General features: G+C 41.6%; 2 protein-coding genes across 5 annotated transcripts in view; one reads left to right on the top strand and one right to left on the bottom strand.

The window, feature by feature from the left end:
* Nucleotides 1-20,822, top strand: part of AP3M1 (adaptor related protein complex 3 subunit mu 1) — a 33,637-nt gene extending 12,815 nt beyond the window's left edge. For 2 of the 3 annotated variants that reach the window (XM_019936006.3, XM_019936007.3), the window contains exons 4-9: nt 2,197-2,334; nt 4,381-4,466; nt 5,141-5,274; nt 6,143-6,350; nt 7,841-7,985; nt 8,457-20,822. In XM_019936006.3, coding sequence (XP_019791565.1) covers nt 2,197-2,334; nt 4,381-4,466; nt 5,141-5,274; nt 6,143-6,350; nt 7,841-7,985; nt 8,457-8,557 — 812 coding nt within the window. In that variant the 3' untranslated portion in view covers nt 8,558-20,822. The remainder of the gene's footprint in view (nt 1-2,196; nt 2,335-4,380; nt 4,467-5,140; nt 5,275-6,142; nt 6,351-7,840; nt 7,986-8,456) is intronic. The other variant, XM_073793429.1, reaches the window with a different exon arrangement.
* VCL (vinculin) overlaps nt 11,815-24,327 on the bottom strand; it is a 101,824-nt gene continuing 89,311 nt past the window's right edge. Inside the window, exons 17-22 of one of the 2 annotated variants that reach the window (XM_019936005.3) lie at nt 24,058-24,182; nt 22,529-22,714; nt 18,895-19,098; nt 16,665-16,868; nt 16,171-16,275; nt 11,815-13,923 (exon numbers count right to left, since the gene is read on the bottom strand). In XM_019936005.3, the coding sequence (XP_019791564.1) occupies nt 13,777-13,923; nt 16,171-16,275; nt 16,665-16,868; nt 18,895-19,098; nt 22,529-22,714; nt 24,058-24,182 (971 nt within the window). In that variant the 3' untranslated portion in view covers nt 11,815-13,776. The remainder of the gene's footprint in view (nt 13,924-16,170; nt 16,276-16,664; nt 16,869-18,894; nt 19,099-22,528; nt 22,715-24,057; nt 24,183-24,327) is intronic. The other variant, XM_019936003.3, reaches the window with a different exon arrangement.

The raw sequence follows: 24,327 nt of genomic DNA on the forward strand, positions 1-24,327 counted from the left end.
TAAAGTTTATAATACCATCTCCAGCTAAGGAACTACATATTATCTTTATTTTTGCATTATACTTTCTGATTTCCAAAATGAACATGTATTTTATAGTCAGAAAAAAATTAGTGAAATATAAAATTTTTTAAATTTGATATTTTTTAAAATATTTATTTATTTTATTTTTATTTATTTAGCTGCTCCGGATCTTAGTTGCAGCACACGGGATCTTTAGTTGCGGCATGTGGACTCTTAGTTGCAGCATGCGTGCAGGATCTAGTTCCCTGACCAGGGATCAAGCTCAGGCCCCCTGAACTGGGAGCACTGAGTCTTAACCACTGGACCACCAGGGAAGTCCCATAACATGGATTGTTAAGGCAATACATTATAAAGATCAAGAGAGTGGTTCAGTGGATAAAGTAATCTCTCCTGAACTGTAGTGGGTGGCCCTAGGACAGGGTCCTGGAGAATCAATAGAATTTAGGAAGAGAGGGAGGAATAAGAACATTCTTCATAGATGGAACTGTATGAGAAAAAACACACAGTGAAAAATCTTGAATTGTATTAACCTGTTTAACAGAAGTAGAGCTGTTTTTCAGTTGAGTAGTGAGATAAAATTAAAAAGTTAAGTTGAGGAAGTCCTGGAATGGTAGTCTAAATATTTAGCTTTAATCATAAAGCCAGTGGGGAAACATTTAAAGTGTTTGAACAGAAAGATTAAAGTAATGTTTTTAGAAAATTCTGGAAGGCAACAGGATTGGAGACAGGAACACCAACCATAATTACACTACAAAGTTGTATGTGTACTTTGACTGCAACTACAATCGAACACGGGTTTGAACTGCCCAAGTCCACTTAAAGTCAGATATTTTTCAGTAAATACATATTATAGTACTACACAAGCCGCAGTTGGTTGAATCTGTTGATGCAGAACCATGTGTACAGAACACCAACTGTAAAATTATACATGGATTTTCAACTGCACAGGGATCAGCACCCCTAAACCCTGTGTTGTTCAAGGGTCAAGTGTGTATTTATTATTTTTAATAAATTTTTATTTATTTATTTTATTTATTTATTTAGGCTGCGTTGGGTCTTCGTTGTGCGTGGGCTTTCTGTAGTTGCGACGAGCAGGCTCTCATTAACGGTGGCTTCTCTTGTTGCGGAGCACGGGCTCTAGGCACACAGGCATGCGGTGGCATGAGGGCTTCAGTAGTTGTGGTGCACGGGCTTAGTTGCTCCTAGGCATGTGGGATCTTCCCAGACCGGGGATCGAACCCGTGTCCGCTGCATTGGCAGGCAGATTCTTAACTACTGCGCCACCAGGGAAGTCCCAAGGGCCAATTGTATATTTTAAAGTGAAATCTGAAAAAAGCAAAATTATCAAAATAGAAAAAAATAATAAATGCAACCTGTTTTGAAGGAAATGTTTTAAGAAATGTACCAAAATGTTAATGGTAGGTGTATTTTGGTGATAGGAAGATAGATTTTTTTTAGCTACTTTTCTGAACTTTTCACATGTTGTTGTTATTGTTAAGCATGTACTACTTTTGAGTTGGAAAAGTAAATTAACCAGAATGTTAAATATGTCACAGCTCAAGGGTATATGTTTTGGACAACCAGACTTATTTTCAGACATATGTCAGTTTACCAGGAAATTAGCCAGATTTTGAACATTAGCCATATTGCATGTGGGTGTGCCATATGGGTGTGCTGACCTTAAAATGGGAAACGGCCAGAGTATGTTCTTCAGCCAGTTAACTCTGCTTGGCGGCATCTCATGTATAATTTAAGCTGAATACCAAATGGCCTACTTATCACTCTGTATTCTCGGTGCAGACATTTTATCAGCAGAGGGTTTTGAAACAACCAGCCTCTTTTTTCCTCAGTGGTAGCAGGATGAGATTCTGTTGTTGAGCCACTGGAATTAGGTTAGGTTACTGTTAACACACAGGAAGCAAAAGATAAGTAAATGAATTTAACCTGGTTTGGCAGATAGACACAGGACCACATGGCCTATTTCTGTCTTCTAGAAATTTGATCACATTGGTATGGATATGTCTCTGACAGTTCTGTAAACCATCCACAACTTCAGTGGAGAAATACCCAAACACTAAAGAAGCAGCTAAAGTACTTGAGTTTTTTTTTCTGTTAAGAGCTTTTCTGATGAGCATCTTATGTGTTAGCTTTGCTTTCTGTTTTTCCGGTTTCTAGGCAGTAGTAATGTTGGGGACACACTCCCCACTGGGCAGCTGTCCAACATCCCATGGCGCCGAGCAGGGGTAAAGTACACAAACAATGAAGCCTATTTTGATGTCGTTGAAGAAATAGATGCAATTATAGATAAATCAGGTAATTGTGTGCATATTATCTTATCAGGGAAAAAACAGTTCAGCTGACATAAGCTGAATAGAAAACCGAAATCCCTTGGCAGTATGCATTTCAGTGGAAAAGCATTCATTTTCAAATCTGTTTATTTTGTCCAGAGGTTACATATTATTTTCATAACCTCTAGTTGAGAAATGCCAAACCTTTGTAAATCAGATCTAATGCCACCTTACTTTAAGCCAGTTATTACCCTATATTCATTTCCATCTTGCCATTTATTCAGTTTAATATTTGTTGTATATCTACTATGCACCATACTTTTTGCTACCAGTTTATCTGCAGTCCTTCTAGTAAAGACCCCAGACTAAAGAGCAGTACTGTATTAGAACCATAACGTTTTATTAAAAACATCTAGTCCAACCCTCACATTTTATACAAGGCGAAACTGAGGCTTAGAAGAGTTAAGTAATCTGTTCAAGGTCACACAGCTAGTTGGTGTGTGAATATGAGTTACTGTGAATTATAGACACTGTCTCTACAGTGAGTGCCCTTTTTATTATAAAATTCCATTGTATGGAATAATAGCTGTACTATTAAAGAATAATGGCTCTTATTTCTTAAAAGTTAACAGCTAGCTTAGTCCATTTCATTAGAAGCTTGGCTAATTTTATTTTAAATATTTTAACTTTGATTTATTGTTGAAGTATTTTAAATAAAATTAGCCAAGTTTCTAATGAAATGGACTAAGCTAGCTGTTAACTTTTAAGAAATAGGAGCCATTACAAACAATAAATGCTGGAGAGGGTGTGGAGAAAAGGGAACCCTCTTAACACTGTTGGTGGGAATGTAAATTGATACAGCCACTATGGAAAACAGTATGGAGGTTCCTTAAAATACTAAAACTAGAACTACCATACGACCCAGCAATCCCACTACTGGGCATATACCCTGAGAAAACCATAATTCAAAAAGAGTCATGTACCACAATGTTCATTGCAGCACTATTTACAATAGCCAGGACATGGAAGCAACCTAAGTGTCCATTGACAGATGAATGGATAAAGAAGATGTGTGGTACATATATACAATGGAATATTACTCGGCCATAAAAAGGAATGAAATTGAACTATTTGTAGTGAGGTGGATGGACCTAGAGTCTGTCATACAGAGTGAAGTAAGTCAGAAAGAGAAAAACAAATACCATATGCTAACACATATATGGAATCTAAAAAAAAAAAATGGTCATTAAAATATTTTAATTTTGAAAACAAAAACACTAATTTGAAAAGATACATGCACCCCAGTGTTCATAGCATTATTTACAATTGCCAAGATATGGAATCAACCTAAGTGTTTATCAACAGATGAATGGATAAAGAAGATGTATACACAGTGGAATACTACTCAGCCATAAAAAAGAAAGAAATTTTGCTATTTGCAGCAATACGGATGGACTTGGAGGTCATTATGCTAAGTGAAATAAGCCAGATAAAGAAAAATACTGTACGATATCACTTATGTATGGAATCTAAAAAAATACAACAAACTATTGAATTTAACAGAAAAGAAGACTCACAGATATAGAGAACAAATTAGTGGTTACCATTGTGGGGTGGGGTGGGAGAATGGGAGATACAAACTGTTGGATGTAAGAGAAGCTCAAGAATGTATTGTACAATGCAGGGAATATAGCTAATGTTTTATAATAACTAAATGAAAAGTAACCTTTAAAAATTGAATAAATTTTTTTTAATTTTAAAAATCACTGGAAAAAAATATTTTAACTTCATATCCAGCAGTCTTACAAAGTAGACGCTATAAAGATAGGGACAGGTTTGATTTTCCCTAGAATTATCATATTCTAACCAGAGATAGGTATAGGCCATGGCACTCAGTAAAGAAGCTATCTGAACTAGTGTAATGGGTCCTCTGTCCACTAACCTTTTAATAGATGTGCAAAGCTTCAGTATGTCTGACACCCAGGAGATATGTCCATTACTTCAGATACAGTGATAGCTCTAGTAAAGATGCAGATTCCAGTGATGTTATCACCTTTATTTCTTTCTTTAGGATCTACAGTCTTTGCAGAAATTCAGGGGGTAATTGATGCTTGCATTAAGCTATCTGGAATGCCTGACCTTTCCCTTTCTTTCATGGTAAGTTTTCTCCTGTTTTGTAGCTCCTTGCAAGCCTAATACATGTGAAGTACTAAATGAAATGATAAATACTGAGACATGTTTGTTTTAGATTGCAAAGGATTATCTAAGAAATATTCCTAACACAGCTTCCAAAGACAGTAGCTTACATGATGAGCATTGCCTTTATGGAAAGGCTGAGGAGGGGTCTTTGCCTCTGAGTATGCTAGAAGTAGCTTAAATGGCTGGCTGGCATCTGCAAATGTGCGGTGCTACTTTTCCTGAATTATTACATGCTTTGTTGATATGAAAGGGCATTGATCTTTTGCATCATTTTAGATACAGCATGATACACTACTAAGAACCATAAAGAGAACTGAGCTCTGATGCTATCTCTGCCTCTAACTTGTCCTGACCCTGAGCTCTTTGAACCTCAGTTTTTTCATCTATGAAATGGAAATGATACCACTCACATTTTCTACCTCATGGTTATTGAAATTCAAATAAAATAATGTATATAAAATACTTGCAGACTTTAAAGCATTGTGAAACTAAAGTTGTGTTGATGTGATCATAACAAACTCTTACATGACTGCTATATCTTGATGAAGCATATAATTTCTCATAGTATCTGAATTAGAGTTACAATATTCATTATACTTTATAAATATGGTTGTCTTCTGTTTCCCTGGCAGAACCCGAGGCTTCTAGATGATGTCAGCTTCCACCCCTGCATCCGGTTCAAGCGTTGGGAATCTGAAAGGGTTTTGTCATTTATTCCTCCAGATGGAAACTTCCGACTCATATCATATCGTGTCAGCTCACAAAAGTATGTTGATGCATCAATCAGAATCTCCTGTCAAATATCAGTGTACTGCATAGAACTCACTTTTCCCTGTTTCATTCTGACAAGTTGGGTACTTGAATTCATCATTGCTCCCTTTAGCCACTGCTCACCAGGAGACCCAGAAAGAACTGGTGAAAATGTGTGTCTAACATAATCAGTATACTTTGAATCTTAAGAGTACAGAGTAGTAGTAAATTAGACTGTAGTAAAAATATATATCTGAGAGCAAGCATTTTGGACCATGCATAACCTGGGCAAAACCGTAAACCCATACCATAATTTTACTGTGGTCTGTGGACGTCATGGCTGATAGAAGGAGACAGACTTACCTGTAGCTCTCCAGGACATTCTTCAACTAACTGGCTTGAAGTTACTCTTCTCTGCAGTGAAGTTTAAATGAATGATTTAGCATCGTGAGTTGTAGCTGGTTTGTCCCTTGAAAATATCAGAAAGTATTTTGGGTAACATCAGAACAGGACTTAAAAGCAGAGGAATTGTTTCTTGGCCCTTACCACATAAAAACTGATGTATTTAGTTTGTATAATTTTAAATTATCTTTCTATGGGATCTTATTTCATTTCTTTAAACTAGGGCTGTTTGCCCCAATTGCTTATACTATAATTAAGCTTCAGATTTCTATCTTGATTTGTATACTTACTGCTCAGAAATTGTATAATTCCTAGCGGAGTGTTTCCAGAACACTGTGCTATACTCAACCTGCTCTGGTACACATACTCAATCTGCAGTTCTGGGGGTATAGGATACTCTGGACTGAGGTTTTCAGGCCACCTCTGGAACTCACACTATTAATTGTATGTTTTTGTGGTTGTGTCTTTCTTTCTCTTTTTAGTCTAGTGGCAATACCAGTGTATGTGAAACATAGCATCAGTTTTAAGGAGAACAGTTCTTGTGGTAGATTTGATATTACAATTGGACCAAAGCAAAATATGGGGAAAACTATTGAAGGAATCACAGTGACAGTTCACATGCCAAAGGTTGTGTTGAATATGAACCTGACACCAACACAAGGCAGCTATACTTTTGATCCAGTTACCAAGGTACAGCCACCTAAAATCAAGAGTGAGCAAGTGTTTCTGCAATCTTTATTTTGTGCTTTGGGGATGTGGGGGGACAGAGGAAAGGGTCTAATGTCTTGGTTAAAATTGAAGTTCCTAACAAAACCTGGAATGCATACTGTGCTGTGCTTCTGCCACTGCCTGAAGAGGGAATCCTGCATCTGCTGCTGAGTCGACAAACAGAAGTGAGACTCATTCTTTCTTCCTTCAGAGTCTGCCTTTACCTATCCATTGATAATCCAGAGATTCACTCACTCTTCAATGAGGAAGATGTCTCATAGAAGCCTGTGATATAAATTTTGTCTTCCTTTAACAAACAAGGAAACTAAAGCTCTGAGGTCAAGTGACTTGCTCAAGGTCACACAGCTAGTTAGAGGCAAGGTTGGGATTCGAACCTAAGGCTATCTGGTAAACTTTTTAAAAAGAGAAAAGCATTATGTGGATATAATGATCTATTAATTGTTAATAGATATTATAATCTATTAATTGCTAAATTTTCTGTAGAAATTAAGACCTTTCTCTTCCTTTCTAATTTAAAAGCATTGTTTCATACTCTTCCACAGAGGATGTTGGCTAGGAAAGCTGCCTTCTCACCCTACATATATTTGCCTCTAGCAGAAGGATTTCAGAGAAATTGTAAAAGATGATTTTTCTCTCTGCTTCCTGCTTGGGTAAAAAATGATTCTTTTCTTCAGTAGAGTCATTGAGCTACCTGGTAAATGCAAAGGGTTTTTTAATTTTTTTTTTTTTTTTTTTTTTTTTTTTTTTTTTTTTTAGTAAAATCATTGAATGTTAAAGATCATCTAATCCAATACTGAGGATTTGAAGAATCTCCCCAGAGACCACACAGGGATGAGAAGTGAAGGGGGAGCTCCAGATCCCTGGCCCTTCACCCCAGCTTCAAACATAATAGCTTCAATTTCTCATCTGTTACTGAGCTTCCTCACTAAAGATTTCATTTGAACAAAGGGTTCCATCACTAAAAGTTTAAAAACACCAATTTAGGCCCATCTTCTTATTTTATGGAGAAATAAACTTAGGCCCAGAGATAAACAGTAAAGGTGGTATAGTGGAAAGAACATTTGATACCAGAGAGCTGTAGGTTCAAATCCCAGCCTTGCCTCTAACTAGCCATGTGACCTTGAGCAAGTCATTTGACCTCAGAGCTTTAGTTTCCTCATTTGTTAAGACAAAATTTACATTACAGGTGTCTATGAGACAGCATATGAATAGTGCTAAGCACAGTGCTAAATCCAAAAGTAGATGCTTAACAAACATTGATTCTCTACCCTCACTCTCCATTCAGAGTCACAGAACTAATTAGTGATAAAACTCAGTGGAAATCCCAGGTCTGTTTCCAAGACACTGTGCTTTATTTTGTACAGAAGTTTATGGTGTCTTTGCACCTTGTCTTTGAACATATGTCTTTAATAAATAGTTCAGAATGTTTTTGTTTTTTATGTCTTTTTAAGGTACTAACGTGGGATGTGGGAAAAATCACTCCACAAAAGCTCCCCAGTCTTAAAGGACTGGTAAATTTACAATCTGGAGCACCCAAGCCAGAAGAGAATCCAAGCCTCAACATACAGTTCAAGATCCAGCAGCTTGCCATTTCAGGTAAGGAGAAATTTGACTTGTGTTTAAGGGTAATTGAGTTTTGCTGAGGTCAGCTACTAGGATCTTAGAAGGGTTACTGACATTCCGTCTCTACAAAGAGCAACAGCTCCAGTATGCCTTTCACTTTGTGCTATGGGTACAGTGATTTTGGAGAGCACCTTATTTCACACAGCTTCCCTTCACCCCTACCCTCATTCAAGCACAAAGAAAGGAGTCATTCATACTCACAGAAAGTAGAATTATCCTTAAAAGACACTGCTTGTCCACATGGGAATCTGAACTAAAACCATATTTCCATAGTGCTATAATCTGTGAATGGTAGAAGACACATTGCTTCCAAATGGTGACAAGCACACTGGTTAATGTCACATTTACTGTGTAGTAAACTCTATTTGCTAAGCAAATATTGTATTGGTTGGTGTGACCAGGATAGTAATTTATTCCTTTCCTTACCTATTCTTTTTGACACAGGCTTAAAAGTAAACCGCTTGGACATGTATGGGGAGAAATATAAGCCATTTAAAGGAGTCAAATATGTCACGAAAGCTGGAAAGTTCCAAGTGAGGACATGAGAAGAGGCCAGAATTCCTCAAGATATGTTTGTTTTCCAAGTGTCATTACAGTTTATTACCATTAGGTACCAATTGGATGGGAATACATATTCTAGTTAAAGCATTTGTGTCGAGCCACACACCGCTAACAGAGTTGCTTAGTAATCAATGTAGGGTTCTTAAGTAGCTTTAAGCTAAGGAAACTTCTGAATGACTTAGCTTATTTGTATCTTGTCACCTAGGATGATTTTAGAGGTGATTTCCTCCATAGGGAGACACCAGCTGGAGGCTGCATATTTTAACAGTCAAGGCAAAAGTCTACAGTGATAACCTCTCTCCTAAAACAAGTGAGCTGGTCTCAGCAGGAGCTATCTTAGTCTGTAATGTCATGTATCAAGTGCAGCCAAATGTCACACTTGATCTTAGCCATCCCAAATCTTCTGTCCCAACAGAGGAAAAATTCCTCCCACCCCAAGAAGTTTACAGAAAACTGCCTCTTCAAGTGTTTGCCTTATTCAGCTTTTCACTTATGCCATTAAGCAAGCACTGTAGCAAAAGCCACTCCACATGGCCCTGGCAGGGAGCACTGCTGCTCCATGCTCCATTCTCACTGTACTTGGTATTGTATTTTTTATAAATAAGATTTTTATGTAAAGCTCAGATTTTGATTTATAGGGATTGCTTGCTGCAGTAAGTACCATCTCAGTTTTGTGCCACTTGGTTCAGCTGTTAGCACAGTAAAAATGATTTGTATCAAAGGGGTGAATGCTTTAAGGTAATAAAAGGAACACTACTTCTGCTTTTAGGAAGTTATTGCAAGCACAAGCATTTGAGATTTTAAGCAAATTAATGTAGTAAAAGAGAAACTTAAGTGAACCTTTGCCATCTTCATGTTTTATAAAGCTTATCCAACACCACTTAAAACCAGTTAGCCTAAAGGCCTCATGCCCTAGTTCAGCTAAAGGAAGAAAATGTGCCTGCCTCACTGTTGTCAATCTTTTTTTTTTTTTTCTTAAATCTTTTATCTCTGTTGTTGTTCTTAAGGGTTTCAACTTGTCTACACTCCTTGTCTTCAGGGGAACTCCCTTTTCATATTGTGTGCTTCCCAAGGCTATAGTCAATAGATTCCTTCCTGAAACTATTGTTGTAACTGTCACTGGAGTACTTAAATGTCTCTACTGTACTGACAAAGTACATTATAATGAGGCAGAAACAAAATCCTCAGTAACATTGATAAACCTGTATTGATCTTCATGGTTGGCAAGTCAGTCCACAGTTGTTATCATTTAACTTGATTGACTTAGAAGTCCTTGCCCAGTTATTTTGCTTCATTAGACATGAAGAATGGAGAAAGTTAAGGTGTAAGTTCTTGCTCTTGCTATTAGTTTTCTTTGTGACTCCATTCTTTTCATTGTCAACTTATCCCTTACCCTTATCATGCTAATCGTAGCCCTTACACTCATCCCATTCTGCTGTCAGGGCTAGTGGTTGGTCCTGGTACAGGGAGCCCACTGTACAGCAGCATTCTTACCTTTGCCTGCCTAGGGCACCCAGCCTGCCTTTCATCTAATAGGAAAGGTTACTTTTTGCAACTTAGTAATTTCTAGGGTAACCAATATCAGCTTGGCAGCTAAAATTAAGATGTTGCCAAATATTTATTCCCTTTGCCTAAGATTGGTTACCCAGTTCAAATGCTTTTCATTTTAATGTCTTCCTCTTCAAAGTTCATACCTCAAAAGAGCAATCAATACATTTGCTTTTCTTTCTGCAGAATCCCTAATCTCAATCATCCATATATGGACTAATTTTCTTTCTGTGCTATCTTCTCATATACAAGCAGATTGTATTCCAAGAGTCCCTTCTTCTAGCAATTTCTGCTAAAACTTCCAAGTAGACTGTTTCCTTTTACAATTAAATTATTGTATTTATTAATTTGATTGAATCCAGTAAGTCCTTTCTCTAGCTCTGGCTACACTGTCAATAAAAAGATGAAAGCAACAAGTTGATTTTTTAGCTTGACTGTTAATTCAGCATTCTCAGCTGGGCATGCCACAGTGTTAGGGCAGGCTGAACACGGTCACATTTTACTCTGCCTCATCACACAAGGTGTGAGGGTTGTTGCAGAGCACTTCCAAGTGCTCCTCTCTTGACCTCAGCCTTATATATTTTCTCTAACCATCACCCTTTTAGCCACAGACTGAATAATAAGTGATCAAAGCTACTCTCCGTACCACCACGTACTAATAACAAAGATCCATGAATTCTTAGTAGTAGTGAAATATTTTCAAGCATAGAATTCCAGATAATTCCAGGATAGCCTCATTTTCTAAATTCTTAAAGGAGTATAACCCAAAAGCTCATTTTCTGCATAAAGGAGTCACCATCATTTTATTCAAAGGGAGTTCATGTGATGGGTTCATTCCTTAAGTGCTGCTATAGAAGAACCTTGGAAAATACTGGTCCTGGTGTCCTTAGAGTCATCTGACTTGAGAAAAACTATAATGCAGCAGGAAGGCAGCACCAGTGAGCATATGGTAAATAGAAAAAATGAGACCGTGAATACTGTTTTCAGATATTACTGAGCTAATTCAGTACCTCTGGACAGTTCCCTTTAACTCAGACAGCTGGAATCTGCCTCCCTAGTCAGCAACTTTTCTATGTTAAAGCAGTGATAAATGTAGTCAGCGGTACTATCCCCCTTTAGTGATATTTACCACTTTCATATATAGAAAATAAGGCAAAAATACTGATGTCCCAGCTCTACTTCAAGAACCTGTTCCTCCTCTTAGAGCTTCCTCAAGCAAGAAGAGGAATATGTGCCCGAAAGCTAGCTCTGCCTCATAACTCTGGTGGATCCCTGACAACCCTGTTGTTCTGTATTGGGCTTTAGAATATTAAATATCAACCTGCAATATTCCTGCACATGTAATAGCTTTAGCTTAGGGGATAGTGATGGCTTCCACATACAGCCAGAATCTTCTAAGGTGGACTGCTTCAACCAGGGGATGATCTGTATCATCTGGCTGCTTTCCTCTGTTAACCTTTTGTCACTTCTGCTCCTTCTAGTTTATAATCCCCAATGTTGTCCTTTATTACAAAGGTCTTGTTAAGTAAATATATTACCACTGGTTTCTTCTTCTTCCAGTACAATATTTGGATTAAATAAAAACCTTTAGTTTCCACATTTTGAGGATTAGCTTCACTGGCTATTCTTCAAAACAAAGGAGAGACCTGATCTAAAAGCTCTTGCTGAAATAACTTACCCATCATTTAAAGCATTATTTATATAAATGTACTTTATTGTTTTAAACAGAAGAGGCAGAAAATATTTGCATATAACAAATCCTAGCTTATAAATGTAATTTTTTAGTGATGTCTAATCAGCATTCAGGGATTTTTTTTTTTTTTTAATTTGCTTCACTGTGTCTTGAGCACTGATATTAGAGAAAAGCACATTGGCATAAAGTGTAAACCAGTGTCTCAAAACACTGGAAGAACTTGGAGAGCAAACATGATTTTTCTTACTTCCTCTAAGTAGTCTTTAGTAAAACAAAAGGTGATCTTTGGCATAGATTCATGCTTTAAAGGCATTAATATTGCATTTGTATCAGGTAAGCAACTATACAAGGATGCTGAGGGCCTTGAAAATAATCATCAGTTAAAAGAAAACAGGAAGCCTGAGTGTACAGTACCAACTTAAGACAAGTTTTACACATTCGATGTTAGGGTCTAACACACACTAGAGGTGGGGAGGACATTCAGGCAAGGGTTCTTACTCCTTTACTCATCCAGTTCTGGCTTTGGGAAGAAGTATAGTTTCATGTGCTGGGGAATGCTTAGACAGCAGTGGTAAGTACAAGAAAGGAAAAATTGCCTTCTCTCACTTTGCTAATAGGAAACTTACTATGGTGATAATTAAATATTATACCCATTACTCTTTTGAACAACTGTACTTAAGGAGGGAGGGTAGGATGCAAGGGGCTTGGCTGTTGTTGGCTGAGGGAGGTAGGAATCACTGAGGACTGTTTCCCATCGATTCATCCCCAGCAGTGCCAGAATTCCAGTCTGCAAGTACCACCTCCCTTAGGTAGGCAGTGTCCTTCAGACAGGACTGCCTTTCCATTAGACACTCCTGGGGACAAGCACCAATTCTTAGGACTGGATTTCAAAAGGATAAAAACGATCTTTCAAAATTATAGAACAAACATATATCTTTAAAACCTTGTTTAGGAAGGGTGTGGGAAGAATACAAAAGCCAGGACAGGAGACATCATTTGGTTAAAAATTAAATGCAGCATTTCAGCTCAGAAAGAACAATAAGAGCTAAGAATGAATGATAAGGCCTCAGCATAGATCTCTGCAGGCAGTGACAAAGCGTGGAGTGCCTGGGAGTGGCCCTGCTGGGAGGATGGGCAGGGCCACGCCCCGGCCACTCTGCCTCTCCAGTGGCAGAGAGCACCAGGACACACAGTGTGTTCTTGGGATGGCTACCTTGGCAGGCCGAGGCAGGATATGGGACGGAAGGTTTCCCTAGCACAGACATTGCTCTGGAAAGAGGTAAAGACAGAATCACATGATTTGGTGATTTCCTCCTGACAAAGTGAAATTTGGTTTTGTACTGTGGGAAACTAGAAGGATTAAATTGGGGAAGGGCAGGAAGTGAATCCAGGCCCCACATGCTGGGGCTCCCCAGAGGCCACCTTCCCCTGCAACAGTGAAGGTCACTCCTGAAAAGGACCAAGGTAGCACAGCCAGGGAAGGCAGGCAGGGTCAGCAGCAACATGGAAAGCCCCAAAAATTTTGGAGGCACAGTGATTTCCTTAACTGATTTGCCTGGGCCCTGGGTCTTGGGAGCCTGGCGGAAAGAATGGGGAGACGGGGGCAGAAAGGGAACTGTCCTTTAGGGAACAAGCGCAGAACAGGATGTCTGGCTAGTGTTCACTCTTGGATTCTGAGTTTATGTGAAGTCCATGGGCTAGAAACCCCGTCTGCCTATTGGGACAGAGTGTGCACAAGTAAAGCCGTGGTCGAGAATACAGGCTTTATAAGGAGACACATTTCAAAGTGTCCATGACAAGAGTATAAATGTTTTCTAATGTGAAGAGGCCCCATTCCTTTCTGTTATGTCAGGCCAAGATGTGGCTTTCAACCCCCCAGTAATCTTGGGTGGCTCCTGGGACTCCGATCATTTTCATTCTGTTCAGCAGGGGCTTCTGTGTTAGCCAAGTTCAACCAGGTGTCTACTGGTACCAGGGAGTCTTTCTAACCCAGCGCAGTGTAAATCCAGCATCTGTTCGAATTTTGATTGAAGCTGCTTCTGCTTCTCGAACAGTCTCCTTCACAGACTGCATGAGGTTCTGGGCATTGTGAACCAGCATCTCTGTGGCCTGTAAGGAAAGAGGAGCTCTCCATTACTCACAGTCGCTGATGGAGCCCTGCCTCTGAAACAGGCTTAAGCCAGGAATGCAATGCAGTTTACCCTACCTGTACCTGGCATCCCTTGTATTTGTCACATCACTGGTGGTTTATAGCTGGATCACCAAAAAGAACCCAAAACTGGACCATCACTGATTTTATATTGTACCCTTAGGTGGCTTCTAGTGTATACTCCTTTCCTGGTGTTCAAACAAGCCCCTACCTCGGGCTTCTGCAGTCCCCTCTACCTAGAATGCTCTTCCCCCAGGTATCCCATGGCTCACCTCTCACCTCCTTCAGATCCTTGCCCATTTGTCACCTTGCTGAGGCTTTTCCTGCTCACCTTATTTTAAATCACAAACCACCTTCCCAACTCCCAGCATGCCTCATCCTCCAATTCTTTCTTCACTTTTCTCTACAGAACTTACCATCACTAATTGATGTACTGTGTGTTTTACCTAGGTTGTTTATCTGATGTTTTATCTAAAATTTAAGTTCCATGAGGGCAGCAATTTTGGTCAGTTTTGTTCTCTGCTGTACCCTAGTGTTACGTCAGTGCCTGTCACGAGGCATTTCATAAACATTTAATTAACACATGAAAAACTAACCAAGTAAACCAACCACCTTATAAATCCATGAAAATCTAAATAAGTAAATCTTGTAAACATACAAAATACAGGACTGAGATCACACTAGTAACTAACTTATCAATCCATTAACTCAGTAATTTTTTTTTTAATTCTTAAATATTTTTGAGCTGTAGACCCTTTGAGGGTTTAATGAAGGCTGTGGATTCTCCCCAGAAAAAATTGCTCACGTGCACAAAATTTGTACATGCAATTTCAGAGGGTTCATGGGCTCTGAGAGGCATAACTATGGACTAGAATTCCCAATCAGTTAATCTTTTCGCTTGGTCAACAAAGAGGCTGAGGCCCAGCGTGATTCGGAGACTTGCCAGCCCAACTCACACAACAGTCAGGATGAGCCTCAAAACTTCTGACTTGCAATCCTGTGTTTCTTCCATTCTACCACACTGTTTCTTTCTTTTTTTTTAACTGGAATATTTAATGGAACATAGTAGATACTCCCAAGATACATTTTTGTTGGCTAATTGATTAAATGATAAGGTCGGAAACTCTGAGTCTTACCCTTTCTTCCCTGTTTTTTCTATTTCCTTTTCTTGGGGCAGGAGAGATCACATGACAGGAAATAGCCTAGTGCCCAAACCCTGCCTAGAACACATGGAAGTTAAAGGTTAAAATCCAGTTCCCATGGTTTGGGAGAAGAGAGGGTTATGGTGAGAGCTGTTGAATTAAACCATGGTAGTTAAGGTAGCACTACTGACACCAAGAGAAGTAGCCTCCCTGTTCCTCTAAAGTGCTCCTAACCTCTATCTCCTGGCCCGGACAAGGAGAGGGATTGTGTGTATTTTGTTAACTCCCCTACATAGTATGTAATACAGTGCCACATACATATCCCATTGCATGATGAGCCTTGTCTGAGCAGTTCAACAAAAGATGTGCTACCTTCCATAAGAAGAAATTGTTAAGTCTGGCTCATAGCAGAGACTACTAGAGAAGAAATGAGAGGAAGAGGTGCTCAAATGAGGGCTTTCTGAGAGGACCTGAGCCACGTTCCCAGCAGGCAGGGAGAGAAAAAACTGTGACTGCCGAGATACATACAAGAAACACTTAAGCAAACACTCCCACCATCTTTATTTCATTCTCTGTCAAAGAAACCAAAAGAGAAGCACCTCGTTTGAGATGTCACTTCAGCCTCAGCACAGGCCTAACCACCTCATGCCCCTGAAAAGCCTACGCTATTCATCCTCCCTGAGGTACTTATCACCCAGAGAACAAGGAAGCAGAAATTCTCCAGCCAGAAGGATAGAGTGAGCAGGACTGAACAGGCATTGGAGGCCTCGAGAGAGCCAAACCTATTCCAGGGAGGAAAAGAACCAAGTAGAGAGTCCTAACTGCTGCTGATTCACTCCCAAGGCCTCAATTTCTCAGCTGTAAAATGACAAGAGTTGCACAAGAGCTTTTTACTTCCCTTTCCAAATTTCTGATGATCTCTCCAACATAGATGCCCTTCTGAGAGAACTGAAGACTCCATCCTACATACTGAATACCCATTTCACAGTTAAAATTTCCTCAAGGCTGAACTGAATTGCTATCAAGTGGAATAGAAGCTGCTGGCGAGAAATCAGAAGCACATACCTGCTCAGACTCCTCGTCGCTTATGTTGGTCCGGCCCAGCATGGTGGCCTTCACCGTGGACAGGATTTTGAGCTGGGTGCTTATGGTTGGGATTCGCTCACATACCTAAAAAGAAAATTTAATTTAGTATGTTTCTTTATTTTTCTTATCCACAAGCTCCCTGAGGATGAGACTTAATTCACCTCTGTATTCTCAGTGGCTGGCATGCAGAAAGCATTCAGTAAATCAGCAGCAGGATTCCAATTGTTTTACCCCTAGGATCAGTATAGTCCTTCTGTCCAGACATGGAAGCATTAAAATTCTTTCATTTGATTCAGAAATAAACTTGCCTGTATCTGTCTTTCCCAAATACACGTGTATTTCCCCTTTCTGCTATTTCTTCCCATTCTAAAGTACCCCCTCCTTGCTCACCCAGTTTTCTCTCTCCTGCTTTTCACCCTACCCCCTGCCCCCCCCCCCCCCCCCCCCGCCACACACACACTTTTCCTGAGTACCTGTAAGAGGTTGGTTCTAATCCGCTTATCTGTGCACTGCTTGGCAACCTCCTTGGCCAACCGAGTCACCTCATCTGAGGCCTTGGCTATGTCCTTGGCACACTGAATCAGTGCCCGCTTGGTACCGCTGCCCCCTCTGACCAGCCGAGACATCTCAGCCATCAGCAGAGCCATGCGCTTGGCTGCTGCAATGATGTCATTGCCCTAGAGAGAAGCAAGATACAGTGTGAGCTCAGCCCATACTCTGGCCAAGTTAGGGAAGGAAGTAGAAGCACAGAGAAGAGAGGAGGGAGCCTGCTGCTCTAGCAGCCCTCTGGGGGGGTGAGAAGGAGGTATACAGACTATTGTTGAGTGATATAGATACAGCACAGGAGAAATAAACGGAAGAGTGAGCCAGGGTACTCACCCCAGTACTCAGTGAGAGACAGAGAGAGAGAGAGAGAGAGAGATCACCGGACCAAAAAAGGAAGACTTGGATATTAATCTGAAAGGGCAACATGTGAGCCCCAGGCATAGCACTAAACAAGCATTTCAGCATTTCCAGGTTAATCATGTCAATAAATTGGGGATGGGCCCAAGAAGTTGGTTAAACAGGCATTTTCCTTTCTGTGGGGGGAAAGCAGTACAGCTGGCCTGAAGGGAAAAATACAGATGAGCCTTTCCAGATGCTGAAATCATCCTCTTTATCCTTACCCTTGTTACAAACAGCAGCCAATGATTGTCGCTGCTGAACTAGAATTTAAACCAAGTAACTATCAGCCTTGGTGAAAAAAAATTTTTTCTGACCTAAGTCTGCTCCTGCCCTCCCTCTACTGCCTCTTGTTTGTACTCTCAGCCTAAAGGAACATATTATTTTAATTTTTCACATTTTAAAAGGCCAAGAATCAATTCTTCAGTCCTCTCAGCTAAGTGGCTTCAATTAAAGAAACCTTCACAGTTAAGAAGATGCCGGGGGAGGCGTTGGGAAAATAAAAATCGTGAGTCAAGCCGTAAATGTAACCCTCACTCCAACTAACAGCAGTTTATCTTACACTGGGCATTTTGGTTCATTAAAACCCTCATGGGTCATAATAAGGAAATGTACAAGTAATTTACTTTATGCCTTCAAAAGGCTGATATTTTGGCTGATAACAACCAAAAATAACAAATGCAATGTTCAAAACTACCTAAAAGGCCAGGCTCTACACATTTTTCCCCTCATGCTTTACAATTTCTAGACAATGCAGTGAGACATACACAAACCATGCCACTGCAGGGTGCTCTGTGAGAAACCTCCACAGGCACCGTGACGTGGCTGATCTTTTACGGTGGCGGGTGCATAACATCTTGGGCAGCAATTGAGGCCAGAGAGAACACAGGCATGGGAAGAACTCATGAGAATAGGGGTATGTTAGACAAGGCTGGCTGGGCCCACCTCTTCCAGTGCAGACCTGGGATCATTCCAGGATTTCATGACCTTGGTTAGAGGACAGTGTAGTGCCAGGGTTAGTTATTTATTACCCATCGCTCTTCAAACCCTTTCTTCTTGCAACATGCCACCTTCAAAGGGAAAAAAGTGATTGCCCCCATCCCCCACTCCCTAAGGCCAAAGCTCCATTGGTTCCTGTCCTGCAGACTTGAGCGCTATCTGATCCCAACTCACACCCCCTCTCCCACTGAAACCCCTGAACAAGCCAGTCAGTGAAGCCCCCTTCCCCGTGGACTCCCATGAAGGGAGCATCTGCCCCACAGCATCTGCCCCACAGCCAAGTGCAGGACAGCAAGCAGCCCTCCCCAGAAACACTCCTCACGCTGATCAACTCTGCCTGAGCCAACAGTGAGAGGTCAGCGGGGAGGGGGCATAGGTGGGGGACAGGCAAAGTCCAGTGATCAGGCCAGATGACCTCTTAATGGTCTACAATGATTCCTGACCTGAAAGTCACTGAGAGGCATCCACGGCTTCCCAAGGGGTTTAACGTTCCAATATGGGCCACAAGGTCAGTAAGAAAAGGAATCCTTTCAAAAAGTGACCCCATCTCTAACTCCCAAACATAAATGCAATCCAGTTAATCTGGCATTAGCAGACCTATCAAACTTGTGAAGCCAGTCCTAACAACAAGGTGCAGACAGACAGATGCCCGCCCGGCTCAGACTCACAGGACCCGCACAGATCATGAGTGATGCAATGTGTCAAGGCTGCACATGGCCAGATGCATATGGAGCAGCCCCAACTGGGGGCGCTAATCAGTACCTTACTAGACCACTTGGTAGCTTCCCGATGCAATGACTGAGCCGCTGCCAGAATGGGCTGGTTGACCGGCTGACTGGATGGCATTAACAGCAGCTCAGGTTCGTAATCGTCTTCCATGTCAGGGGGGACAGGGGACCCAACAGCGTCAGCCGCATCTGCCTCAGCTACAGCACTTATACCCACCTTAGCGGCTGGGTTACCCGGCTTTGTCGATGGCAGGAAGGGTGAGAAACAGGGACAGTGTTAGTAAGAGCAGTAGGGCTTGGGCAACTGAGCTTCAGCCGGTTTAGTAACCAAAGTTTGCCTAGGATGGGAAAGAAAATGGATACTCTCCAGGAGTCAGATGAACCAAGCTCCACAGAAGGGGGAATTCTCAGCCTCCGGCACCGGCCTTGTTCACAGTAAAGGAAAGACGCTTACGCCAGTAGCAAACGGTTTCCAGAGAACTATTTATACAAAGAAAGAAAGTGGCATTCCTTTTGTATACACTTACTACCAAAGAGTAATTCTCAGGTCAGAACATTTTTGAGAAGCCAAACAATAGTAACTTATTAACTTTAAAAGGAATCCAGAGGGAAAATGTAAGTGGAACCACACAAGTTGCTTTGAACAGAACAATGTGAACAACTGCTGGCTCATATGAACGCTGTTCTACAGCTTCCAGGAAACAGAAAGTGTCTTGGGTCAGCTCTGCAGCTGCCAGACACAGATTATTTCCTTCAGGGGTTAAAACTTCCAGAATTGAAAATGATAAATTTGAGGCAACAGATATCAAACCAGGAAAGAGGCAAGAAAAACACAATGGTGAGTGAAGAGGACTTATCGAATACCCCACAATCACCCAGCTAGAAGGAGCCTCAAGAAGACATCTCATCCAGCAACCACCTTAGGGAAAACCCACACTTCAGAGCAGCTCTCCCTAAGGTCTACAGAGACAACACTTCACAATTTCACATTGCATCCATAACTAGCTGACTAAGAAAGCTGTTCTTCGGGTACACCCTGAATCTCTCCAGTTGCACTTACCCCAAACTCAATTTATTGATATTTCACAGATAAGATAACACATGGACTTGTCAACTGACCAAAGCAGAGTTCAGAGGAGCTCAAAACTGGTGTCCATGAGAAAACAGGACCCGTGATGGGGGAGAGAATTAATTTAATACCAGGGATGGGCATTCTGAAAGGCCAGGAAGGAAGCAAGAGAGATCAGATGCTGAAAATAGGCTAAGGGGGAAAGAGAATGAAAGGAATTGCCCCAATGAAGCCGAACCACTTATATAAAGAATGGCAAACACAGGTTCTTTATATCAAACATCTCTAACCAAGAGGAAGTAAGAGTTTGTGTGGTATTTTATTTGAGGTTGCTACAACTCCTGAAAGTCTTAATCCGCACAGGAAGCCTGCCTCCAAACACTGACTATTAAGTTGGAGGATTCAGGGCCAACAAGGGGTTTGGGTACCTTCTAAATCCTTTCACCTAAACTGTCTCAACCAAGACTCAACTCACCCCCATTCCTTAGAGGAGAGGCCAGCCCACTTCTGCTGGGGTTCAGAGTCCCAAAGTACAAAGCAGACCGACAGATACACAAACACATACCACCATCCGTCCTCCCTAAACACATGGTTCAAATAGCTCCTGACTTCACACAGCTCAAAGTCAGCAATCCCCAGATGCTCCAAACCTCCAGAGACAGTCAGACCTACGGATTTTTGGCAACAAATGGCAGAGTGGGATAAACATGTAGGCCAATGCTGTCTGCCCCTTAAGTTTTATGTTTGTCTTTAAATTCATGTATATTTTGTGTTCCACTGCACAATGTATCTGTTATTTTTTTTAAGTTCAAAAGTACATTTATTTAAAATGTGGGCAAGATATCAATATAAAAGAAAAGAGTGTAAGAAATAAAGATTTGAAATGTTTTGTACTTTTATTTTTAACATCCATAACTTAGAGTGTATCTGGGTTTATAAAGAAATTTAAATTTTCCTTAGGGAATTCCCTGGCGGTCCAGTGGTTAGGACTCGGCACTTTCAATGCCGGGTGCCCAGGTGCAATCCCTGGTCAGGGAACTAAAATCCCGCAAGCTGCGTGGCACGGCCAAACAAACAAATAAATATGTTCTTTAAAATCTTTGAGTAGGGCTTCCCTGGTGGTGCAGTGGTTGAGAGTCTGCCTGCCGATGCAGGGGACGCGGGTTCGTGCCCCGGTCCGGGAGGGTCCCGCATGCCGCGGAGCGGCTAGGCCCGTGAGCCATGGCCGCTGAGCCTGCGCGTCCGGAGCCTGTGCTCCGCAGCGGGAGAGGCCACAGCAGTGAGAGGCCCGCGTACCGCAAAAAAAAAAAAAAAAAAAAATCTTTGAGTAAAACCAACCTTCACTATCACCCCCACCCCACTCCCCATGTGCACTGGGACTCTGCTAATGGTCCCAGGGGTGTGCATGCCCCAGCTAGAGAGAGATGATTATAAGTGATTCCACGGGTCAGGTCCAACACCAGCAAGGTCACCATTCCTTCTTGGAACCTGGGCTCACAGCTAACAGTGCAGAAAAATACAGAGTTAAAAAACCAAGGTAGGGCTTCCCTGGTGGCGCAGTGGTTGAGCGTCTGCCTGCCGATGCAGGGGACACGGGTTCGTGCCCTGGTCCGGGAAGATCCCACATGCCGCGGAGCGGCTGGGCCCGTGAGCCATGGCCGCTGAGCCTGCGCGTCCGGAGCCTGTGCTCCGCAATGGGAGAGGCCACAGCAGTGAGAGGCCTGCGTACCGGAAAAAAACAACCAACCAAACAAACCAAGGTCAAATTCCCAGCCTGAAAAAAACCAAGATCAGCTGCATGTGCAGGAGGTCCCTGGGGAACTACATTCAATACAAGAGCTTGAGGTGGCTGAAGGTGTGAAATGAACAAAGTCCAATAGATGTTGGGAATAAAGATGTAGGTTCATGGTAGAAACAGTTTAGAACTGACTTCGAACCACCTTCCACTGCAGGGTTAACAATAATATTTAGCTCTTGTCTAGAAAAGCTACCACTCACTTTTCATCATTCATGAGGCATGACTGCTGCAGCATCCAAATTTTCACCAACCATGTTAATATTTACACTTCCAGATTGTTTAGTAGGAGTTAGCCTGGAGCTGTCTTGAGTTGAGGGGTAAGATGATTCTGAGAAAGGGAAAAAGCACATGGCTTCTAAGACACCAATCTACCTGCTTCTATGAGAAAAGAGAAGGAAAATGCAAATATTTCATGTAGCTATAGCAGAGCCTACAGAAGACTGTGCCATGTTTGCAGTGTGGATAATTAGCACGAGAGCATCTAAAAACATTCAGTGACCCCAAGAAAGAAGAGCAATTTCTAAGAGACCAAATGTCCAGCATCAGGGCAGCTGACACTCTAGAGGACAGAAGGAAAAGAACTTTCATCTCTAACTAAGGTATCCTAGCTCTCACTTTAGCTGCTAGAAGGAGAAACCATCAAGTACCAGAAACATCTCACTAAACCACAAGAAAGAAGAGGATTGTGCTATTGGCAATAACAGGAACCAAAGCAGAGAGAGGGTGATTTTCCAAATAGACTTCCTGGGCTGTGTACATGGCTCTTCATCCTTTCTCAGCAAGAAGAGCTTCATTACTTACCTTACTGGACCATTTGCGAGCTTCATCATGGAGCTGCCTGGCAGCCATCATCATTGGCTGGTTAATCACCTCCCCAGCTTTCTGCTCAGGGAACTCTTCATCCTTCTCCTCTGGTGGTGGGGGCCTGGGAGGAGGGACCTCACCCTCAGGCAGAGGTGGTTTGGGAGGAGCAAGCTCATCTGTCAGCTAAGAAAGAATTACCAGGTTGTAAGTAAAGCTCTAGGAACTACTCCCCACCAGAATTCTTTCCTTTCCTTTAAAAAGCATCCCCAAAAAAGCCACCCACATTCACTCCATTTAAGACCATCCACACTGATCATAAGGACCACCTGTTTCAATCTCAACAGAAGCATATTTTCTTCTTTTTTTCTCCACAAAAAGTTAGCACCTACTGTTTTGGACATATCCCAGGGAGGCACGCACAGCCCTACTGGGCCAAGGATCCTCAAACGAGATCTAAGTTCTGGTCCTGACTCTGTTGACGGGCAGCTGCATAAGCAACAACTTCTCCCCTGGGCCTTGGGTTTCTCAAAGGGTTTATCAGTGAGGAATATCTAGACCAAATGACCTCTAAGTTCTTGATTCCAAATGTCAGGACTCTATTGATCACATAAGAATCCATGCCCCAGAATAGCCCTCCCTAGCCACCCACCAACAGCCCAGTTGAAAAGAATCAAGTCAAATCAAAAAAGAAGCGTTGAAGGCTAGGGAAGCACTGTTCATTAGCTATGGGCACAGTGACCCAATTTTGTCCTCAACAAACTTAGAAACTTAAATATGGAAAAGTAAATTTGGGATATTAAATATGGGAAAGTATATCAGGGACAGTAAATCAAATTATTGCCTTGATAAGCTATTCCCAAGGACAAGCTATTTCCAATACTGTCAGAGAAAATGTCTAAAAATAATGACTATTTCTGATTCTAGGATTTGTATCTGCAAGCTATTGCTCAGCTTTCCTCCCCCTAAACCATTTACCTATGGAAGAAAAAATTCATGGTACTTTCTGGGTCATCAAAAGATTTAAAATTATAGTTAGGGAAAAATTAACTTTTTTAAAAAAAAAAGGATTTTATTACTTTTGCTACTAAAAAAAGTCAAATGAAGGAAAGAAGAATGTACACAAGAGTCTAACCACCTCAGGTTTGTCATCATCAACTGGGAACACATAAATTCTCACCACAAACTGTGCAGATTATTTTCCCACTCCTCACTAACTTGCCCCACTAACTAACTCATCACTCATCACATCCACACTTACCACAGCCAGCTCCTCTGCTCCAGTCACTTCCCATTAGAGCAGGCCAACACCAAAGACCCCCACTTACCCAGCACACGCCATGCATAAGCACTCGGTTAATACCCCGCCAGATTCAAGAATGAAAGTCGAGTTGTGCCTCTGACTGAGCTTCAAGTAAAAGTTAAACAAAGCTACCTAGTGACCGAGGCTCCAGAACAGCCTACCTCTCTCTTGCTACAGTCCCGACACCCTGCTGCTCAATTCTCCCAAACTCTCTGAATCTACTTACTCGGAGCTGTTCAAGGTCTGGCGGAGGAGGCGGGAAGTCAGGCTCCTGAGGTTGGAAGGCTTCTCTGACCTTGGCCACTGCTCCCAGGATCCGGTATCCCGAGTCCAGGAAGCTCTTTTGCAGGCCTAAACACAGACACCCTCACTTTCAGTTGGGTAGGTCAGTGCCCTGGAGCACTGTCTGTCCAGCAGAAGAACTGGTTTCCAGTAACAAAAGCTGGATATGAAGCTGCCAGTAAGCAGCACAGGCAGTGACTGAAGGGGAAGGGAG

This window comes from Tursiops truncatus, chromosome 16 (assembly GCF_011762595.2).
Source record: "Tursiops truncatus isolate mTurTru1 chromosome 16, mTurTru1.mat.Y, whole genome shotgun sequence".
NCBI lineage: Eukaryota > Metazoa > Chordata > Mammalia > Artiodactyla > Delphinidae > Tursiops > Tursiops truncatus.